We start from the raw sequence: 19,708 nt of genomic DNA on the forward strand, positions 1-19,708 counted from the left end.
CGGTGAGTAAAGAACTGTTTTATTTTTATAAAATACACTAGGAGAGGAGTTTTCCAAAAACAGAAAACTTATTAAAAGTTATAAATAATCTCAATTACAAGGAACATTTTTGACCTTATCAAATGAAAACATACAAGCAAGAAACCAACCAACTCATTCATAACCTGTTTTGTTACTAATTCTTGGTACACAGTTTATCAAATGAGAAAGCAGAAGCAAAAAACTAACCAGCCTTCATAACCGGTTTTGCTCCTAACCCTTGGTACATACCCGCTGCTTTTGTTTAAAAACAGACGTTGACTGTAACTCCAAGTCCGACAATGAGATGATTTCACTCAGTTTCTCAAGACAATCATAAAAATTGGTCATCTCATTCTCAAATTCTCCAAGGGGTGTGAGAAGTTGTTGTGATTCATACAGCAGTGGGGGATAGCGCTCTCTTATCTAAGGACATGAAAAGTCAGTCAATTATATTCTGTCATGTAAAATAGATTTAAAAACATTTAGAAGTCAAGCACATTATGAGAATAAACAGCAATCACATCATTATAGGGGTTTTCCATAAACAAAGTATTATAGATTTTGCAATAATAACAATTTCCTCAACTGGGTTGGTTAAATAAATGTCTCTGTGTTGAAATAATTTGATAAATGTGCCTCTGCTATGTACTGTGTAATGGCCGTGTCTGACCGTACAGGGACATGGCCAGATCATACCACATTTCCTGTTTACGGGAAAACCATGAGTCAATTATGATAAGTGAGTATATAGACAAATCAAAAGTGGCTCGCAGCTACTACTTTTTAAGAAAACAGATATCCGTGCCCGAGACAGCACAATGGTGAGTGGTTTTTGCCACATCTCTAGGCTTCTAAGCTCATCATAAATCAAGTCAGTGATATAGAAGACAGACTGGCCACTGAGCCTATATATGCAGCCGTAACACTCCCTCCTGTGATAAAACAGACAGAGAAATGTATTACCTGAGAAAGTAGCAGGAGCGAGTCACTAATGTTCCATCTGCTTATTATTATTATTCCAAGGTCTATTAATTAAAATGTACTCTATTCATCGACAATTCCTTTAAAGAGAATCTGTCACCACTTTGACCTTTTTAAATGAAAAATGTCAAACCTATATGCTTCATATCAGATGCCTTGTTGTTGAAATATCATCTTTTATCACTTTATGTAAATGAGCTCTTCCAGACTATGGGGCGGATGCTGCCTGGAAGATAACTCCGCTTCCAGAGAGTATTTTAAATAAAAGGGGTGTAATGAATGGAACGTTCTATTATAATTCAGATACTGTGTTCAATACCTCAGCTTACTTGGCAATGAAAGGAAACATTTTTGCTTGTATACAGGGCCAAAAAAATCATTCTGATCTAGTGATTCCTACCCCTGCATTGCATTTTGGAACAATGTATCGCTATGGATAAAAGTCTACAGTTTTGCTGCTACGTTTAGCTCATAGATGGCTGACTATAAAAGCAATATTCAGCCTTTATAATGTATGTTTTTAAAGTTGTATTTCATGTACTGTCTACTAACTTTATTGAGTTGGTCCTTTATCCTGGATACAGCGGCCAACATCTCATTGGATTCAGTGGCAGGGGTCTCCTTAGTGAGAAGCTGCGCCATTCTTGTCACTGACTTATACTGAGCTTCAATGATTGGCATTTTCTGTTTGATGTCCTGTAAAAGACAATTCTCAGTAAGACAGGTTTGATATTTACAACCTATACATAATTTATAAAAATGTTGTCAAGAATATGTTTGTACAACTATAAGGAATAAGGGAAATGAGAAAGCTAAATTATGGTTTATATGTGATCTCCAACCCTTACATCTTGAGAGAACACCTAAAAAGAAATTCCTCTCATTGAGGAACTTCTACAATGCCCCAATGCTAATGTGAATGGCAGCATTGCCTGTCGCTATCTTCCGGACACCCTCTACCAAGGTCCAAAGCATGCCGGTGCTCTCGGGCTTCTGGCTGGCCAACAATGACTTGTGTGTTTTTTTCTCTTCAATTTTATGGTTAATATAAATTACACTGTGTGCAGAATTATTAGGCAAATGAGTATTTTGATCACATGATAGTTTTATACATGTTGTCCTACTCCAAGCTGTATAGGCTTGAGAGCCAACTACCAATTAAGTAAATCAGGTGATGTGCATCTCTGTAATGAGGAGGGGTGTGGTGTAATGATATCACACCCTATATAAGGTGTGCTTAATTATTAGGCAACTTCCTTTCCTTTGGCAAAATGGGTCAGAAGAGAGATTTGATGGGCTCTGAAAAGTCCAAAATTGTGAGATGTCTTGCAGAGGGATGCAGCAGTCTTAAATTGCGAAACCTTTAGGCTATGTGCGCACTAGAAAGTGCCTTTTTCTTAAGAAAAAAAGGACCTTCTGAAAGAATCCCGCACTCGCGGTAAAAACCATGGTAAAACCACACCCGTGGTGTTGCGCGATTTGCAGCGGATTTACCGCAAATTTAGGCTATGTGCGCACTAGAAAAATGATTTTTCTTAAGAAATTTCTTGAGAGTGAAGGATCAGCGCACCTGCGTTAAAAAAAAACCCACACCAATAACGCACCAAAAAACACATGCGTTTTTACCGCGTTTTTGGTGCGTTTTTTGCAGGTTGGGCCCTGCGTTTTTTAATGCTTTAACAGCAATAAATAATATAGATAATAAATAGATATTTGATAGATGGATAGACAGATAGAGACAGATAGATAATGGATAGATAGAGAGAGATAGATAATGGATAGACAGAAAGATGGATAGATGAATAGATAGATAGATAGATAGATAATGCATACATAGATAAATAAATAGATAATGGATAGATAGATGGATAGACAGATAATGGATAGATAGATGGATAGATAGATGGATGGATGAATAGATAGACAGATAGATAGATGGATAGACAGATAGATAGATAAATAAATAGATAGATAATGGATAGATAGATGGATAGATGAATAGATAGATAAATAGATGGATAGATAGATAGATGGATAGATAGAAAGATAGATGGATAGATAGAAAGATAATCAATAGATAGAATCCCTGTGAGGATACACTGCAGTTCTCGCAAGTGGTAATGTGTTCACATTACCGACAGTGAAAAATGACCTGTAGTTACCCCTGCAGCATCGCTTACTGAACAAGGCAGCATTGAGTATGTGTCAGACACAACTGGACTCAAGCGTTGTGGGACCTGTGTGGATTACGCCAGACCTATGCGTTTGTTGGGGTTAATAAAGTGGTGACAAAGGGGGCTTTTTTGTGTTTTATTTAAAATAAAGGATTTTTCGGTGTGTGTGTTTACTCTCTTTACTTACTGGTTAATTATGAAAGCTGTCTCATAGACGCTGCCATGATTAAGCTTGGACTTAGTGGCAGCGCATAGCTGCCATTAACTCGTTATTACCCCGATTGCCACCGCATCATGGCAATCGAGAAGAGCAGGTAACACGCTGGGACTGTCGCATAATGGATGCAAAATTCTCGGGGCAGCTGCGGGCTGATATTCTTGGCTCCAGGAGGGGGGGGGACATTAACACTGGCCCTCCCCAGCCTGAGAGTACCGGGCCGCCGCTGTGTGTTAACCTTGGCTGGACGGTAAAAATACGGCGGAGTCCGCGTTTTTTTTTCCGTTTTTTATTTTTAATATGTACGTTTGATTTCTATGTGTATTCTATATGTCTGTGTCTGTGTGTGATATGTGTGTGTATTATATATGTCTGGGTCTGTGTGTGAGTGTGATCTGTGTGTGTTTACTCTCTGCTCAGCTTCCTCTTCCTGTCATAATGACATCACTTCCCTGCAAAACGCAGGGCAGTGATGAACATCATGTCCCGAAAAATGCGAAATATCGCAGGAATAACGCAGGAAAACGCAATGAAACGCACATAATTTGCTACCTGCGTTATTCCCTGCGCTATTTCATGATCACATTACAGTCAATGGAGTGAATAACGCAGTTAGCTGCACAAAAGAAGTGACATGCTCATTCTTTTTCTCAAGAAAATCTACTGAAAGAATTTTCTTGAGAAAAAAACGCAGTGTGCACACAGTTAATTTTTTCTTCCATAGGTTTTGCTGGGGAATGTCTGCAGAAAGGTTACAACCATTTTCTGAAGACGTTTCTGCAGTAAAAATGCGGGTAAAAACGCAGTGTGCACACAGGGTCTTAAAGCGTGATCAGTGAACAATCAAGCGTTTCATGGCAAATAGCCAACAGGGTCGCAAGAAGCGTGTTGGACAAAAAAGGCGCAAAATAACTGCCCATGAATTGAGGAAAATCAAGCGTGAAGCTGCCAAGATGCCATTTGCCACCATTTTGGCCATATTTCAGAGCTGCAACGTTACTGGAGTATCAAAAAGCACAAGGTGTGCCATACTCAGGGACATGGCCAAGGTAAGGAAGGCTGAAAAACGACCACCTTTGAACAAGAAACATAAGATAAAACGTCAAGACTGGGCCAAGAAAAATCTTAAGACTGATTCTTCACAGGTTTTATGGACTGATGAAATGAGAGTGACTGTTAATGGGCCACATGGATGGGCCAGAGGCTGGATCAGTAAAGGGCAGAGAGCTCCACTCCGATGCCAGCAAGGTGGAGGTGGGGTACTGGAATGGGCTGGTATCATCAAATATGAACTTGTGGGACCTTTTCAGGTTGAGGATGGAGTGAAGCTCAACTCCCAGAGCTACTGCCAGTTTCTGGAAGACAACTTCTTCAAGCAGTGGTACAGGTAGAAGTCGGTATCGTTCAGGAAAACATGATTTTCATGCAGGACAATGCTCCATCACATGCATCAAACTACTCCACAGCGTGACTGGCCAGTAAAGGTCTAAAAGATGAAAAAATAATGACATGGCTCACTTGTTCACCTGATCTGAACCCCATAGAAAACCTGTGGTCCCTCATAAAATGTAAGATCTACAGGGAGGGAAAACAGTATACCTCTCGGAACAGTGTCTGGGAGGCTGTGGTGGCTGCGGCACGCAATGTTGATCATAAACAGATCCAGCAACTGACAGAATCTATGGATGGAAGGCTGTTGAGTGTCATCAGAAAGAAAGGTGGCTATATTGGTCACTAATTTTTGGGGGTTTTGTTTTGCATGGCAGAAATGTTTATTTCTAAATTATGTGCAGTTATATTGGTTTACCTGGTGAAAATAAACAAGTGAGATGGGAATATAGTTGTTTTTTTTAAGTTGCCTAATAATTCTGCACAGTAATAATTACCTGCACAAGCAGATATCCTCCTAAGATAGCCAAATCTAAAAAAAACCTCACCCCAACTTCCAAAAATATTAAGCTTTGATATTTATGAGTCTTTTGGGTTGATTGAGAACATAGTTGTTGATCAATAATAAAAAAATCCTCTAAAATGCAACTTGCCTAAGAATTCTGCACACAGTGTAGTGTAACATACTTAATTTGAAATGTCCTATAAACATCCTGTAAATTACTAACACCTGCAGATCTACATTGTCTGAAGATACACAAATAGACAAAACATTTTAAATTGTAAAAAACTTACCTCTAAATCTTGTACAAACATCTTAACATTTAGAAAAGACACTTCCAAAGGGATGGAGATTCTCTCATTGCCTCCTTCTGCAAATGCTGCCAATGCTATTAGGCCATCTGCATAGTCCTTCCGTGCACGCTCAAATTCATCTGCTTGAGCATACTGCATAATGTAAGAACAGAAGAATCAGATTTTGCCGACTGTTACCAGTAGTATCCTTGGCACGTGCATTATTTCTCCGAGTATCATACTGTATCTACAACATGCTTCATGTTTGGAAACTCACATTTTAAAAGTTGTTCCGAATTAAAGAGTGGAAAAAAACTGTGCATTGTATTTCAGAAGATAGAGATGGAATCTTATCAAATATTTTTCATAATTTGCTTTTCAATAAAGAGCGTTCTCCAGCCCAAAATGACAATATAAACTATGCACATAGTCATGTAGGGGATATAGCACCTATAAAACTAGTATTGACTCCGTTCTGCAGAAATTAAAGTCATCCGTGTTTCACAGTCTGGACTGGCTGCAGATCTCATAACCCAAACTTGATGGCATCATAGGAATAGGAAGAGAAACGATGCCAGCATCCAAACCCTTGTTACGGCAAAGGGCCATAATGGTTCAAAAAGAGTAATCGGATGGTTCTCTCCTCCATTTTTTATTTGGCTTACTGCACAAAGCTGACAGGATGTCACAAACACATAACATGGGCTTATGAGCCAAAAGTTTAAGAGAAAGCAATTAATTTTATTCTATTTTGTACGCTGGCATCGTTTATCTTCCTATTGTACTTGCTCCACTGTTGGCCGAGCAGTCTTTGTTTCCAGGGTTAGCTGACAGCTTTTTTTGTACATAGGTTTATATGAAACTGTCGAATTTAGGTGAAGAGATCAGGGATAGTTCATGTTTTGGTCTATTCTGAAAATACAAAACACAGATGTGTTCATCTTACCTTATTGCAATGTTTTTATAGGGGTTATATACTTTTCAAGGCTATGTGCTAAGTTCCTACTGTGGGTTTGAGCTGGTAGACTCCCTTTAAATCCCATTGCATAGATGTATTACATCTTTTCTCTATATTTTTCTTAATTATCACACTTACCACACTTATGATCTGTGTATTATATCCGAATGCTGTATTAAATATGATCCATTATGAATGCAATCAGTAGAACAATTTATTTAGGTAAATGTCTAATTGGGTGTTACATCCTATACATCCTTTCATCCTTTCACTATTGTTGATATTTTTCTATGTTAAAGTCTCATCTATATATCTAAGTTACAGTAGCCAGCAAAAAAAAAAAGTTTAAATGATCCATAATATATCATTAACCAGTATTAGACAATTGCCACAAATCCATCAAAATTGCTAATTGCTATATTATTGCTACACTTGCTATAGAGGATTTATAGATGATATCTTTCCAGCTCTGAATTGACATTTTCTATCCTAAAGCTGCCTCAAGTTATCAGCATCAATTTACTAAAACAAATTTATCATTTTCAAAAATAGCAACAAGAAGAGGAGATAAAAACTCCCCCAAAAATGTATTATAAAATGTACTCACAGCAAAAAAGGGCAACCAGTCCAGTTAGCCCAGGCCAACACATCTAATGCACAAACAGGATGCAGACAAGCCTCTCAACATGATAGACACTTCACAGGTGCAAGGTAAATTGCACACTAGTGGCGCGCATAGGGCACTGTTCACACTTGTATGCGCATGGTGTCCAGCCAGCAACCTGTCCGAGTAACCCGCCTAATCTAATAGTAAGGGCGTGGTAATAGGTTGCTGGCTGGACACCATGCGCATGCAAGTGTGAACAGTGCCCTATGCACGCCACTAGTGTGCAATTTACCTTGCACCTGTGAAGTGTCCATCATGTTGAGAGGCTTGTCTGCATCCTGTTTGTGCATTAGATGTGTTGGCCTGGGCTAACTGGACTGGTTGCCCTTTTTTGCTGTGAGTAAATTTATCATTTTCCCATAACTTGAGATCAGCTATAGTATCTGACTCTCAAAATCTGAACATATACTACATGTACTAAATGCAGCTTTTTTCCCTCCAACAAGGAAAACATACATGTTTGACATCCATGAAGAGCTCTCTCCAGCGACCATTAAGTAGTAGGAGTTGCTGTTTGATGTCTTTAGATACTGTCTCATCACACGTCTCTATCAGGAAATTGCCAGAGTCGTTCATTGTCGTGTGCTGCTGGATCAAGTGAGGCAAATGGCGGAAGAACTCCTAGGAAACAAGAAAAAAGTGCAAGCGCTAGTAGGGAGATGGTTACATGGACACTACAGTCATTGGTCATAAAATAGCCACAAATATCATTACAAATAGAATAAAACTGGTAAATCTTGAATACAATGAAATATCTTTCCTTGGGAGGCCAACAATCTTTTTTTATAAGTTGCTTATAACTGCTAGACCTTGGCGGCCCTCTTTTATTGCTGCTAGAAAGTAGAGACATTACCAGTCCACCAGGGTGACTGCGGCTCCGATCTAATAGATGTAGAGGCCTTAAGGTGAATTCCTGCTCTATTGAATATGTCCTAATACAAAGCAGGCAACACATTCACCTACTTCACATTTTATGCTTTCTATTGCCTTCGTGCCCCATTGTAGTTATAGCTAATAAATAGTGAAGCCATCAAGACTTATATTAAGGAGGTTGTAGAATGTCTCATTTCTTTATTGGGTGTTGAGAAACTGCTGCACACCGGATGGGATCTTTCCTAGCGTTTACATGCCAGGCAGGTACGTGCATGGGTCCTTCTTTAATTAATATAGGAACTGTGCACAATACCTATCGGTCATCAGATGGCTTCCTCCCTGTCGCAGCGGTGTTTCTCAATGCCTCACCTATACTGTATTTCGATTTTTATGTATATTTTGAGAAAATAGACGTGTACTCAGGAAGGAGGGGAGGGGCTGGCTAATCGTGATGTCACGCTTGTGAAGCAGGTCAAAGAATAATCCTCCGCACAATCCAAGGAGGAAGATGCAAATTATTTATTTGACTGAATGCAAAGTAGTGAGTATTTAGTTACAGAGATATGGGTGACAGTAAGTAATATTTTGACTTTTCCCGGGTCTTTATCATGTGTAACACCGTGGTGCTGGAGCGTCTGGTTTTTCATTTCTATATATTTTCTGGACACAGCACCTAAATGCTAAAGAAAGACCTGGGAAGGGTCGAAACCACTTACTGTCGCCCATGTCTCTATATCTCCATACTGTCTTCTTTGTATTCAAAGTAAATGATTTCCATCTTTAATGGTCGAGAATGCAGTAATTTACGTAGATGCAGGTTTTTGTGTTTTTTCTTTTTCTTAACTTTTAGCAATGTTTTTTTATTCTATATCACAATCTGTATTAAAAATTATTTAAATAGAATTCTTGAAATTTACACACTGGCCACTAGGGATTTTTTTAAAATTATATCTTCCTGTTGTTTCAGGAAACAACACGTGTACATAGCCACAATGGCCAGACATGTGACCCCATCTTTTGTATTGATGTGTCTAATGAGCGGGTGCAAAGGTTACTGTGAAGGGAGGGGAGCAGGCACGCCTTTGACAACACCTATTGTACTTAGTGAATCTTGTATTTCAGCTGTGTAAAGAGATACGGTAGTACCTGTTATTATAATCCTGCCTATGATGATAATGATCCTGTTGAAATCTGCTATATTTCTAATTTTATTTTTTTAACAATGATCTATATATGAAAAATAAACCTTTTTTTTAAAAATACACGTAACACAATAATATGATTAAAGAAGGGCTTGGCCCACAAGTGTGCACACCATGAATACTGAGCAGCACTTGCACACAGAAAGGTGTCCACTACTTCTTGTTCTCGCCCAATACTTTGCACTGCTTATAGGGAAGATTGACTCCATAATACATTATCTACTGGCACATGGTGAAATAAAATATACTAAACGTTTGTTTTTTGCAAAAGACAGTGCTAAAAATAAAAAAATTCATCTTCTGAACATTTTAGATGTAAAAAATGGTGCGTCACACTATAATCGCACAGCAAAGAAAGTCTGACTATAAACAAAACAATTATATACATCACTCTCTACAATAGGTGACAAGTCTGTTTCCATGACAACCAACCAATAATAATACACTGCTGGCGGACTAGCTGTACCGTTATAGGCAACAATCTTGATTGCTGCAAAACTTCTAGGGCATACATGGAAAATGTTTTATTCCGCTCTCTTAATAAATCTGGAACAATCCTGGATAGGAAGTACTACGGTACTACCACTGTCATCCATAGTAGCCTATAGGGCTAATCTGTAACTTGGCACCTCCCAGTCATTCACACTGCGTCCCCTTATCCTCCCATACTTAGATGATTACAGTATAACCTACAATAGTGGATTGAAGGATGGCTGCCATCTGTATAACTGCCAACAAACCAAAGTTCATAATGTGACAACTACTGGGATATTACATAATTATGGAAATTCCTTAAAGAGAACCTGCCACATTGTACTTGCAGCCCGATCTGTGGGCAGCGTGGTATATAGAGAAGGAGAAGCTGAGCAGAATGATATATAGGTTTCGGAAAAGATCAGTATAACTTGTATTATAACCATTGAAATCTATGGTGTATGTATATAAGTCAAGTGGGAAGTTCTACTCATGATTGACAGCTGTATCTGAATTCAGTCATACAGGGATGACTGTCAGTCACTGACTAGGACCACCCATATTCCTACAAACACCAGAGATTTCAAAGAATAAAATGCAAGTTCTACTGTAATGGATATCAATCTGATCATCTATTCCTGCTCTATAACAAACCATGTGGGACAGAGACCATTCTCAAAAGGACAAACATGACAGGTTCCCTTTAACAGATGTAAGAAAAGCTAATTGTATACATACACACACTAAAAAAAATAAAAAAGGTTGGAAGAAAAATGTAGACTAAAACATAAGCTTTGTAAGCAGTGAGAAATACAGTGCCAGACAGGGCTGTCCGGTGGCCAAAGTTGAATCTGCTCCTACAGAGCGTGTCACTTTATTAACCCAATATATGGGATATACAAAATTTTAGTAACATCTTTAAGTAAGACTGACAAATCAAGGTCTTTTACGACCTCATGAGTTTTATGTCTTGGAATTGTTGTGTAACACAAGGGAACTATGCTAGAGAACAATAAATATGCCGGCTCTACGCACCTTTTTGGCATGTTCTGGCTGATCCAGCATCTTTTCAGCATCTTCCAGCCAGGCTTGTAAATTGGCCACTGTACTGCTGTACTTGTCCCAGTTGTTAATGACTTCTTCCAGCATGCTTCTGACACTTCTCACCTCCACTGACAGGTTTCTCCACTGAATCGTAGTTTCGTTCAAAAATTTAGTCACAGTCTCAGTCTCTTCGGCTATACAGCAAGCGTGAAAACAAATACAGGCATTTATATTCCCGTTTCCACAGTACAAATAAAAAAGAGGAACCTACAAAGTCTTGTTATATTATCTGATCCATCATCATCTTACCTGATCCATCAGCTTTCACATACAACTCCGCAGCTTGCTTTAACGACTGACTGGTAAATTCATATTGCTCAAAGAAGCGATTGCCATCAATAAAAGTCTGTAACACAAAATATATGTAAAATATATATTAAGTAAGCCACATAAATCATAAATTGTAGTGTGTATATATCATAAATTGTAGTGTGTGTGTGTATATATATATATATATATACACACACAGTATATATCTATAAATATACATATACAGTTAGGTCCAGAAATATTTGGACAGTGACACAATTTTCGCGAGTTGGGCTCTGCATGCCACCACATTGGATTTGAAATGAAACCTCTACAACAGAATTCAAGTGCAGATTGTAACGTTTAATTTGAAGGTTTGAACAAAAATATCTGATAGAAATTGTAGGAATTGTACACATTTCTTTACAAACACTCCACATTTTAGGAGGTCAAAAGTAATTGGACAAATAAACCAAACCCAAACAAAATATTTTTATTTTCAATATTTTGTTGCGAATCCTTTGGAGGCAATCACTGCCTTAAGTCTGGAACCCATGGACATCACCAAACGCTGGGTTTCCTCCTTCTTAATGCTTTGCCAGGCCTTTACAGCCGCAGCCTTCAGGTCTTGCTTGTTTGTGGGTCTTTCCGTCTTAAGTCTGGATTTGAGAAAAGTGAAATGCATGCTCAATTGGGTTAAGATCTGGTGATTGACTTGGCCATTGCAGAATGTTCCACTTTTTTGCACTCATGAACTCCTGGGTAGCTTTGGCTGTATGCTTGGGGTCATTGTCTATCTGTACTATGAAGCGCCGTCCGATCAACTTTGCGGATTTTGGCTGAATCTGGGCTGAAAGTATATCCCGGTACACTTCAGAATTCATCCGGCTACTCTTGTCTGCTGTTATGTCATCAATAAACACAAGTGACCCAGTGCCATTGAAAGCCATGCATGCCCATGCCATCACGTTGCCTCCACCATGTTTTACAGAGGATGTGGTGTGCCTTGGATCATGTGCCGTTTCCTTTCTTCTCCAAACTTTTTTCTTCCCATCATTCTGGTACAGGTTGATCTTTGTCTCATCTCTCCATAGAATACTTTTCCAGAACTGAGCTGGCTTCATGAGGTGTTTTTCAGCAAATTTAACTCTGGCCTGTCTATTTTTGGAATTGATGAATGGTTTGCATCTAGATGTGAACCCTTTGTATTTACTTTCATGGAGTCTTCTCTTTACTGTTGACTTAGAGACAGATACACCTACTTCACTGAGAGTGTTCTGGACTTCAGTTGATGTTGTGAACGGGTTCTTCTTCACCAAAGAAAGTATGCGGCGATCATCCACCACTGTTGTCATCCGTGGATGCCCAGGCCTTTTTGAGTTCCCAAGCTCACCAGTCAATTCCTTTTTTTCTCAGAATATACCCGACTGTTGATTTTGCTACTCCAAGCATGTCTGCTATCTCTCTGATGGATTTTTTCTTTTTTTTTCAGCCTCAGGATGTTCTGCTTCACTTCAATTGAGAGTTCCTTAGACCGCATGTTGTCTGGTCACAGCAACAGCTTCCAAATGCAAAACCACACACCTGTAATTAACCCCAGACCTTTTAACTACTTCATTGATTACAGGTTAACGAGGGAGACGCCTTCAGAGTTAATTGCAGCCCATAGAGTCCCTTGTCCAATTACTTTTGGTCCCTTTAAAAAGAGGAGGCTATGCATTACAGAGCTATGATTCCTAAACCCTTTCTCCGATTTGGATGTGAAAACTCTCATATTGCAGCTGGGAGTGTGCACTTTCAGCCCATATTATATATATAATTGTATTTCTGAACATGTTTTTGTAAACAGCTAAAATAACAAAACTTGTGTCACTGTCCAAATATTTCTGGACCTAACTGTATATATATATATATATATATATATATATATATATACTGTATATATATTTATATATATCTATATATATATATATATATATATACTGTGTATATATATATATATATATAGATATATATATATATCTATATATATATATATATATATATATATATACAGTACAGACCGAAGGTTTGGACACACCTTCTCATTCAAAAAGTTTTCTTTATTTTCAGAACTCTAAAAATTGTAGATTCACATTGAAGACATCAAAACTATGAAATAAAACATGTGGAATGAAATACTTAAAGAAGTGTGAAACAACTGAAAATATGTCTTATATTCTAGGTTCTTCAAAGTAGCCACCTTTTGCTTTCGTTACTACTTTGCACACTTTTGGCATTCTCTTGATGAGCTTCAAGAGGTAGTCACCGGAAATGGTTTTCCAACAGTCTTGAAGGAGTTCCCAGAAATGCTTAGCAATTGTTGGCCCTTTTGCCTTCACTCTGCGGTCCAGCTCACCCCAAACCATCTCAATTGGGTTCAGGTCTGGTGACTGTGGAGACCAGGTCATCTGGCGTAGCAACCCATCACTCTCTTTCTTAGTCAAATAGCCCTTACGCAGCCCAGAGGTGTGTTTGGGGTCATTGTCCTGTTGAAAAATAAATGATGGTCCAACTAAACGCAAACCTGATGGAATAGCATGCCGCTGCAAGATGCTGTGGTAGCCATGCTGGTTTAGTATGCCTTCAATTTTGAATAAATCCCCAACAGTGTCACCAGCAAAGCACCCCCACACCATCACACCTCATCCTCCATGCTTCACGGTGGGAACCAGGCATGCATAGTCCATCTGTTCACCTTTTCTACAAAGACACGGTAGTTGGATCCAAAGATCTCAAATTTAGACTCATCAGACCAAAGCACAGATTTCCACTGGTCTAATGTCCATTCCTTGTATTCTTTAGCCCAAACAAGTCTCTTCTGCTTGTTGCCTGTCCTTAGCAGTGGTTTCCTAGCAGCTATTTTACCATGAAGGCCTGCTGCACAAAGTCTCCTCTTAATAGTTGTTCTAGAGATAAGAAGGTGTGTCCAAACGTTTGGTCTGTACTGTATATATATATAAATATATATATATATATATATATATATATGAACTTTTGATGGGCAAACATTACCCTGCTCAGGTGCTCAGTACTCGGTAACGAGCAATCAAACACTCGGGTGGACTCCACTTGTGTACCGAGCATAATGGAAGTCAATGTACTCAAACATTTTGTCGGAAGATCTTCTGGAAAGAGTTTCCTATAGATTTTCATTATAATCGGTACACAAGTAGCGCCCGCTGCGAGTACCGAGCACCTGAGCATGGTAGTGCTCGCACATCACTAGTTACGAGTAACGAGCACCTGAGCATGGTAGTGCCCGCTCATCACTAGTGACCAATACAGAACACCCGAGCATGGTAGTGCTCGCTCACCACTAGTTACCAGTACTGAACACCTGAGCATGGTAGTGCTCGCTCATTAGTAGTTACCACTACTGAGCACCTGAGCATGGTATTGGCCGCTCATCACTAGTTACTAGTACCAAGCATCTGAGCATGGTAGTGCTCGCTGTTCACTAGTTATGAGAACTGAGCACCTGAACATGGCAGTGCTCACTTATCACTAATAGGAACATTTTAAGAGTCATATATTGCCTATTGAGAAGATTCAGCTTTGGTCAATGTGGGAAATTTTATATTAAATTGAATCGGTCCAGATAAACATTGGATAAAACTTGTGTGAATCTATCATCTAATGTACAAATAGCGTCTAACCGAATACCCTCGAAAAATTATGTCAGGGGATATAAGGGTCAGGGGCTTGGAATTCCATTGTCTGAACCTTGCTAATCGGCAGGGAGATAATCCACTGCCAGATGATTCTCATAGAATGCTCGGCCTTTACTGCTCCTATAGCAGTGTTCCTCAATATAGAGAGGAGTACATGACATGTTCCCCTCATCTAATATATAAAGCTGAGTGTATGTGTGTATATGTGTGTGTGTGTGTATGTATGTGTGTGTGTGTGTGTGTGTGTCCGCTAAAGGAATCCGCACCGTCGCATTTACAATCACAAAATTTTGCACAGACGCCTCATGTGACTCAGGGAACGTCATAAACTATGTTTGGACTGGAAAATGTAACCCTGAGGTTTAGGCTATGTGCGCACGTTGCGTACAGTCACTGCAGAAATTTCTGCAGCGATCTGAAGAGCACATGTGCGCTTTAAATCGCTGCAGAAATGTCCGTAGTGAAAAAAAAAAAAAGCCGATTCCATGCGCTCTGCCTGCAGCTCCTCCCATAGACAGAGCAGGAGCTGCCGGCAAAGCACACGGAAGAAGTGACATGTCACTTCTTAGAACGCAGCTCTTCGGCAGTAGCCGAAGCGCTGCGATCTAAAACGCCACGTGCGCACGGCCCCTGCATAATCTCCATAGACTGTGCAGGGGACGCAGGACGCATGCAGTTACGCTGCGCTACAAAGCGCAGCGTAACTGCATGTATTTACGCAACGTGCGCACATAGCCTTACAGTTAGTCTCCAAATCCTGCCTCCATTAATCTGAATGGAGCTGGGAGATACGGGCTATTAATAGCAACTGTCAGTGGTTGCTATAGGAACAAAATAAACTGTTAGTAAAAAAGCCAATGTGTGAGGTAATAAGATGGGGAGGCGGATAGAGAGAGACAGAAAAAGAGACAGACAGACAGAGACACAGACAGAGACAGACGGGGAAAGAGACAGAGCGATAGAGACAGAAACAGCCGGGTAAAGAGACAGCCAGTCAAAGAGACAGCCCGGAAAGAGACAGCCCTGGAAAGAGACAGCTCTGGAAAGAGACAGCCCTAGAAAGAGACAGACGGGCAAAGAGACAGCCCTGGAAAGAGACAGCCCTGGAAAGAGACAGCTCTGGAAAGAGACAGCCCTAGAAAGAGACAGACGGGCAAAGAGACAGCCCTGGAAGAGACAGACGGGCAAAGAGACAGACCTGGAAAGAGACAGACCTGGAAAGAGACAGATGGGGAAAGAGACAGCCCTGGAAAGAGACAGCCGGGCAAAGAGACAGCCGGGCAAAGAGACAGCCGGGCAAAGAGACAGCTGGGGAAAGAGACAGCCCAGGAAGGAGACAGACAGGGAACGAGACAGACAGACAGGCACAGACAGACACAGAGAAAGAGAGAGACACAGAGATTGAGACACAGAGATAGAGAGAGACAGACAGAGAGACTGATACAGAGACAGACAGAGAAACTGATACAGAGACAGACAGAGAAACTGATACAGAGACAGACACACAGAGACAGACAGAGACCAACAGAAACTCGAAGAGAGATAGTTACTATCCCGGGCAACGCCCAGGTACTACAGCTAGTATCTCTATATTTTACAACAAGCCGAAAAACATGAACAGCCTCCTTCGTATCTCATTTAGACAATTTAAAGCCCTCATAACAATTAGACTAAAGACAGCAGATCCTGCTAATATTGATAATTGATGAGTTCAGATGAAAATCTAATGCGTTTGGGGTCCCAGACAGATGATTGTCAGGGGAGATAAGTATTCAGCATGTCCAATTTCGGACTGCAGATCCTTTTGCAGAGATAAGCTGCTCTCTCAGAGCACACAGGAACGCTCACCCGAGAGAGTGCCCCTGTGTAATGGAGAGTTGGGTGAGATAACTGCCGGTCAGATGATCCATCGTTTGGCAAACAACTATCTAAAGTGTATGGGGGGCTTTCGTACACCAGTCCCTGGAGGCTAATGACAGCGCACGCTGCAGTCACCATCTAGGTACCAGTTCTGCACGATCACCTGCTTGTAATTGGGAGCAATTCACGCTATCTATTCCAGTGAGTGCTATTCACTAATACCAGCAGGATACATTGATAATACTCCCAACCTGCCTTCATTTTCTCTCTTTAATAAATTAATACTGTAAATTTCTATGTGTAGATGATTACAAGACAAAGGGAGCCCAGGGTGATCCTCCTGACAGCTCCTGTTTGATCCTTACTTCTTCTTTGGATTGTACTTTCCTTTTAGCAGTGTATTCATTTTTATAGTGGGTATTCGAATGTTCACCATTGAACGACTCATAAACTAATTCAAGGTCAGTTAGCAGTACAAATCCTTTCACAGCTAGATACCACGCAAGTCAGGAAAAGGGTTCTCTAAAAATGGGGGAGGTCAGGGTTTCTGCAACACGTTGCCATGGTGATATTTAATACAATTCCGATTTCTAAGGTTTTTATTCCATCGCTTGCTCTACACCTGAAATTTCTCACATTGTACAATTCACATTTGATTAATATCCTTTCACCTGATGACAATAGGTGAGATGTTACACCAAGTAGGATGGTGTCTTCAGGGATTATATATGGAGAGAGGCCTTCTCGCCATTGATGCAGTATAATAATGGGGGTGACAGGTGTGAACACAATGAACAAGTACATTGATGGAGAATGAATAAAATTAGGTACCAAAGTCCTCTGAATAGTTCCATCTACAAACTCTTCTGGGAAATATATCGGAAGGGGATTTTTAATGGCAGTTTTGTATGACGCTGTGATTTGCCGTCATTTGCTAAAAAACATGTATCAACGTCTTACAATGATTGGAGCACCTTTAGACATAACACTTCTGTTTCTCCATTTCAAACCCCATCCTCTAAAATTGCAATTTTATTTTTTCTTAAGATGGCAACATTTTTAAATTTGGCTTATGCCTATTTGCATTTCTAACTATACACAAAACATCTAAAATTTTTGCACAACAGACTATGACAAAATGTGTGACTTTTTCATCCCTGGTGCAAAATTTTACATTAATTCCTCCCTCTTGTTACTTTTTTCTTACGTTTCTCTGTCAGCATCAGCCATATTGACTCGCTTGCAGCATATATTTCTTAGGGTAGAAGGCAAACAAAGTGATAAATGCTGTAGGTTACAACATCAAGGAAGGTGAAGAACGTGGAACACCCATGGGTAACCATCATTCATTCCCCAGTCGACTTTGGTAATGACATGCTCACAAGATATCCAGATCCATTGATAAGGTGCCTGAAAATCTATCATAAAGGAATAAGGATGGGTTCTGAGGACCATATACAATGGCTGAGGACTTGTGGTCATCAGAGGAACGCAGCATGTCCACATACATATAATATCTTTTATGAATGTTGTTTTTGTATTAATTTTCTCCCTCTAACCGCCCTTAAACTTTTGTCCTCAAAGAGAACCTCACAGCTGATATTGCGGGAACCTAGGTATCCATGGTTACGACCACTCATATAGTTGCTAGTGGTTGTAAACATGGATACCTAGGTTACTGCGATGCCCTGCGCATGAGGTAAGCGACATAGCTAATCAGGAGAGCTATAGTACATTTCTAATTGGAGGCATTTTCTAATATTATCATTATTACACCTACAACATATTGGGATAGGATCTTGGAGAATGGACTACCCCCTTAAGTTACATTTTATGGCTGACAAAACACACAGATGATAATATGAGATAGTCTAGCACATCATGTACAAGTCATACTTTTTGATAAATGATTTTACTTACACTATAATTTTGCAGCAGCAATTCCACGGATTCTCTTCTGCCGTATTTTATGATCCAGGACTTGAGCTTAGATTCTGCTAGAACTAACAGTGCCAAAAGCCGATACTTTAATTCCATGAACTCTAACTTCATCATGTGGAGCTGGGAGGAGGAGGCCACAAAACTGAATCTGCAGAAATCCAAGCATTTGTTTTATAGTATACAAAGGTACACACCGTACAGTATAATGGCAGAGGACCTCGGACACAAATACTGGAAATGGAAAGGTTTACATTTCATTGTTTCAAATGCGTCTTCTAGTAAAGAACTTACCAATTTTAAGAATAAACAGAAAAAAATCCAACTCCTCCGCGGCTGTGCTGTGATCGCAGGATCGCATCACAGTGGCAAGACACTTGGCTTACACTCCAACAGAGCAGAAGCCGAGTGTCATGCTTGTTTGACCCCAGCCTCTAAGTTTGGCCCTGTCCCACCCCCACACATTATTCAGATGTATGGGCCTTTGTAGGATTCTAAATCCTATAAAGACACTGAGTTGCCCCCCTTCATTATGTGGTAATGTCCCTTATCCTTTACTAATGTCCCCCATCCTGGCTAACGTCTTGGTAAATATGTCCCCCAACCTGGTAAATATGTCGCCCATCCTGGTATATTTGTCCCCATCCTGGAATATATGTCCCCCATCCTAGTATATATATTCCCCATCCTGTTAATTTATATGTCCTCTTCCTGGTAAACATGTCCTTATCATGGTATATATGTTCTCCATCCTGGTATATATGTCCCATCCTGGCATATATAGCCCTATCCTGGTATATATGGCCCCAATCCTGGGACCATCCTGGTATATAGCTTTCATCCTGGTATATATGTTTACCATCCTGGTTTATATGTCCCCATCCTGGTATATATGTTCTCATCCTGGGCCCATCCTGGTATATATGTTCCCATCCTGGACCCAATCTTAGTATATAAGCCCCATCCTGGTATAAATGTCCCCATCCTGGTATATATGTCCACCTGCTGGGCCCATCCTGGCATGTATGTCCCCATATTGGTATATATGTTCTCATACTGAGCCCATCCTGCTATATGGTCCCCATTCTGGTAT

At 40.0% G+C, this 19,708-nt stretch overlaps 1 protein-coding gene across 12 annotated transcripts in view; it reads right to left on the reverse strand.

The window, feature by feature from the left end:
* SYNE1 (spectrin repeat containing nuclear envelope protein 1) overlaps positions 1-19,708 on the reverse strand; it is a 672,549-nt gene that overhangs the window by 404,954 nt on the left and 247,887 nt on the right. For all 12 annotated transcript variants that reach the window (XM_075339554.1, XM_075339558.1, XM_075339562.1 and 9 more), the window contains 7 exons: positions 18,598-18,766; positions 11,105-11,201; positions 10,787-10,989; positions 7,659-7,823; positions 5,578-5,730; positions 1,555-1,698; positions 271-444 (listed from right to left, as the gene is read on the reverse strand). In XM_075339554.1, coding sequence (XP_075195669.1) covers positions 271-444; positions 1,555-1,698; positions 5,578-5,730; positions 7,659-7,823; positions 10,787-10,989; positions 11,105-11,201; positions 18,598-18,766 — 1,105 coding nt within the window. The remainder of the gene's footprint in view (positions 1-270; positions 445-1,554; positions 1,699-5,577; positions 5,731-7,658; positions 7,824-10,786; positions 10,990-11,104; positions 11,202-18,597; positions 18,767-19,708) is intronic.

This window comes from Anomaloglossus baeobatrachus, chromosome 3, assembly GCF_048569485.1.
Source record: "Anomaloglossus baeobatrachus isolate aAnoBae1 chromosome 3, aAnoBae1.hap1, whole genome shotgun sequence".
In the NCBI taxonomy this organism is placed as follows: Eukaryota; Metazoa; Chordata; class Amphibia; order Anura; family Aromobatidae; genus Anomaloglossus; species Anomaloglossus baeobatrachus.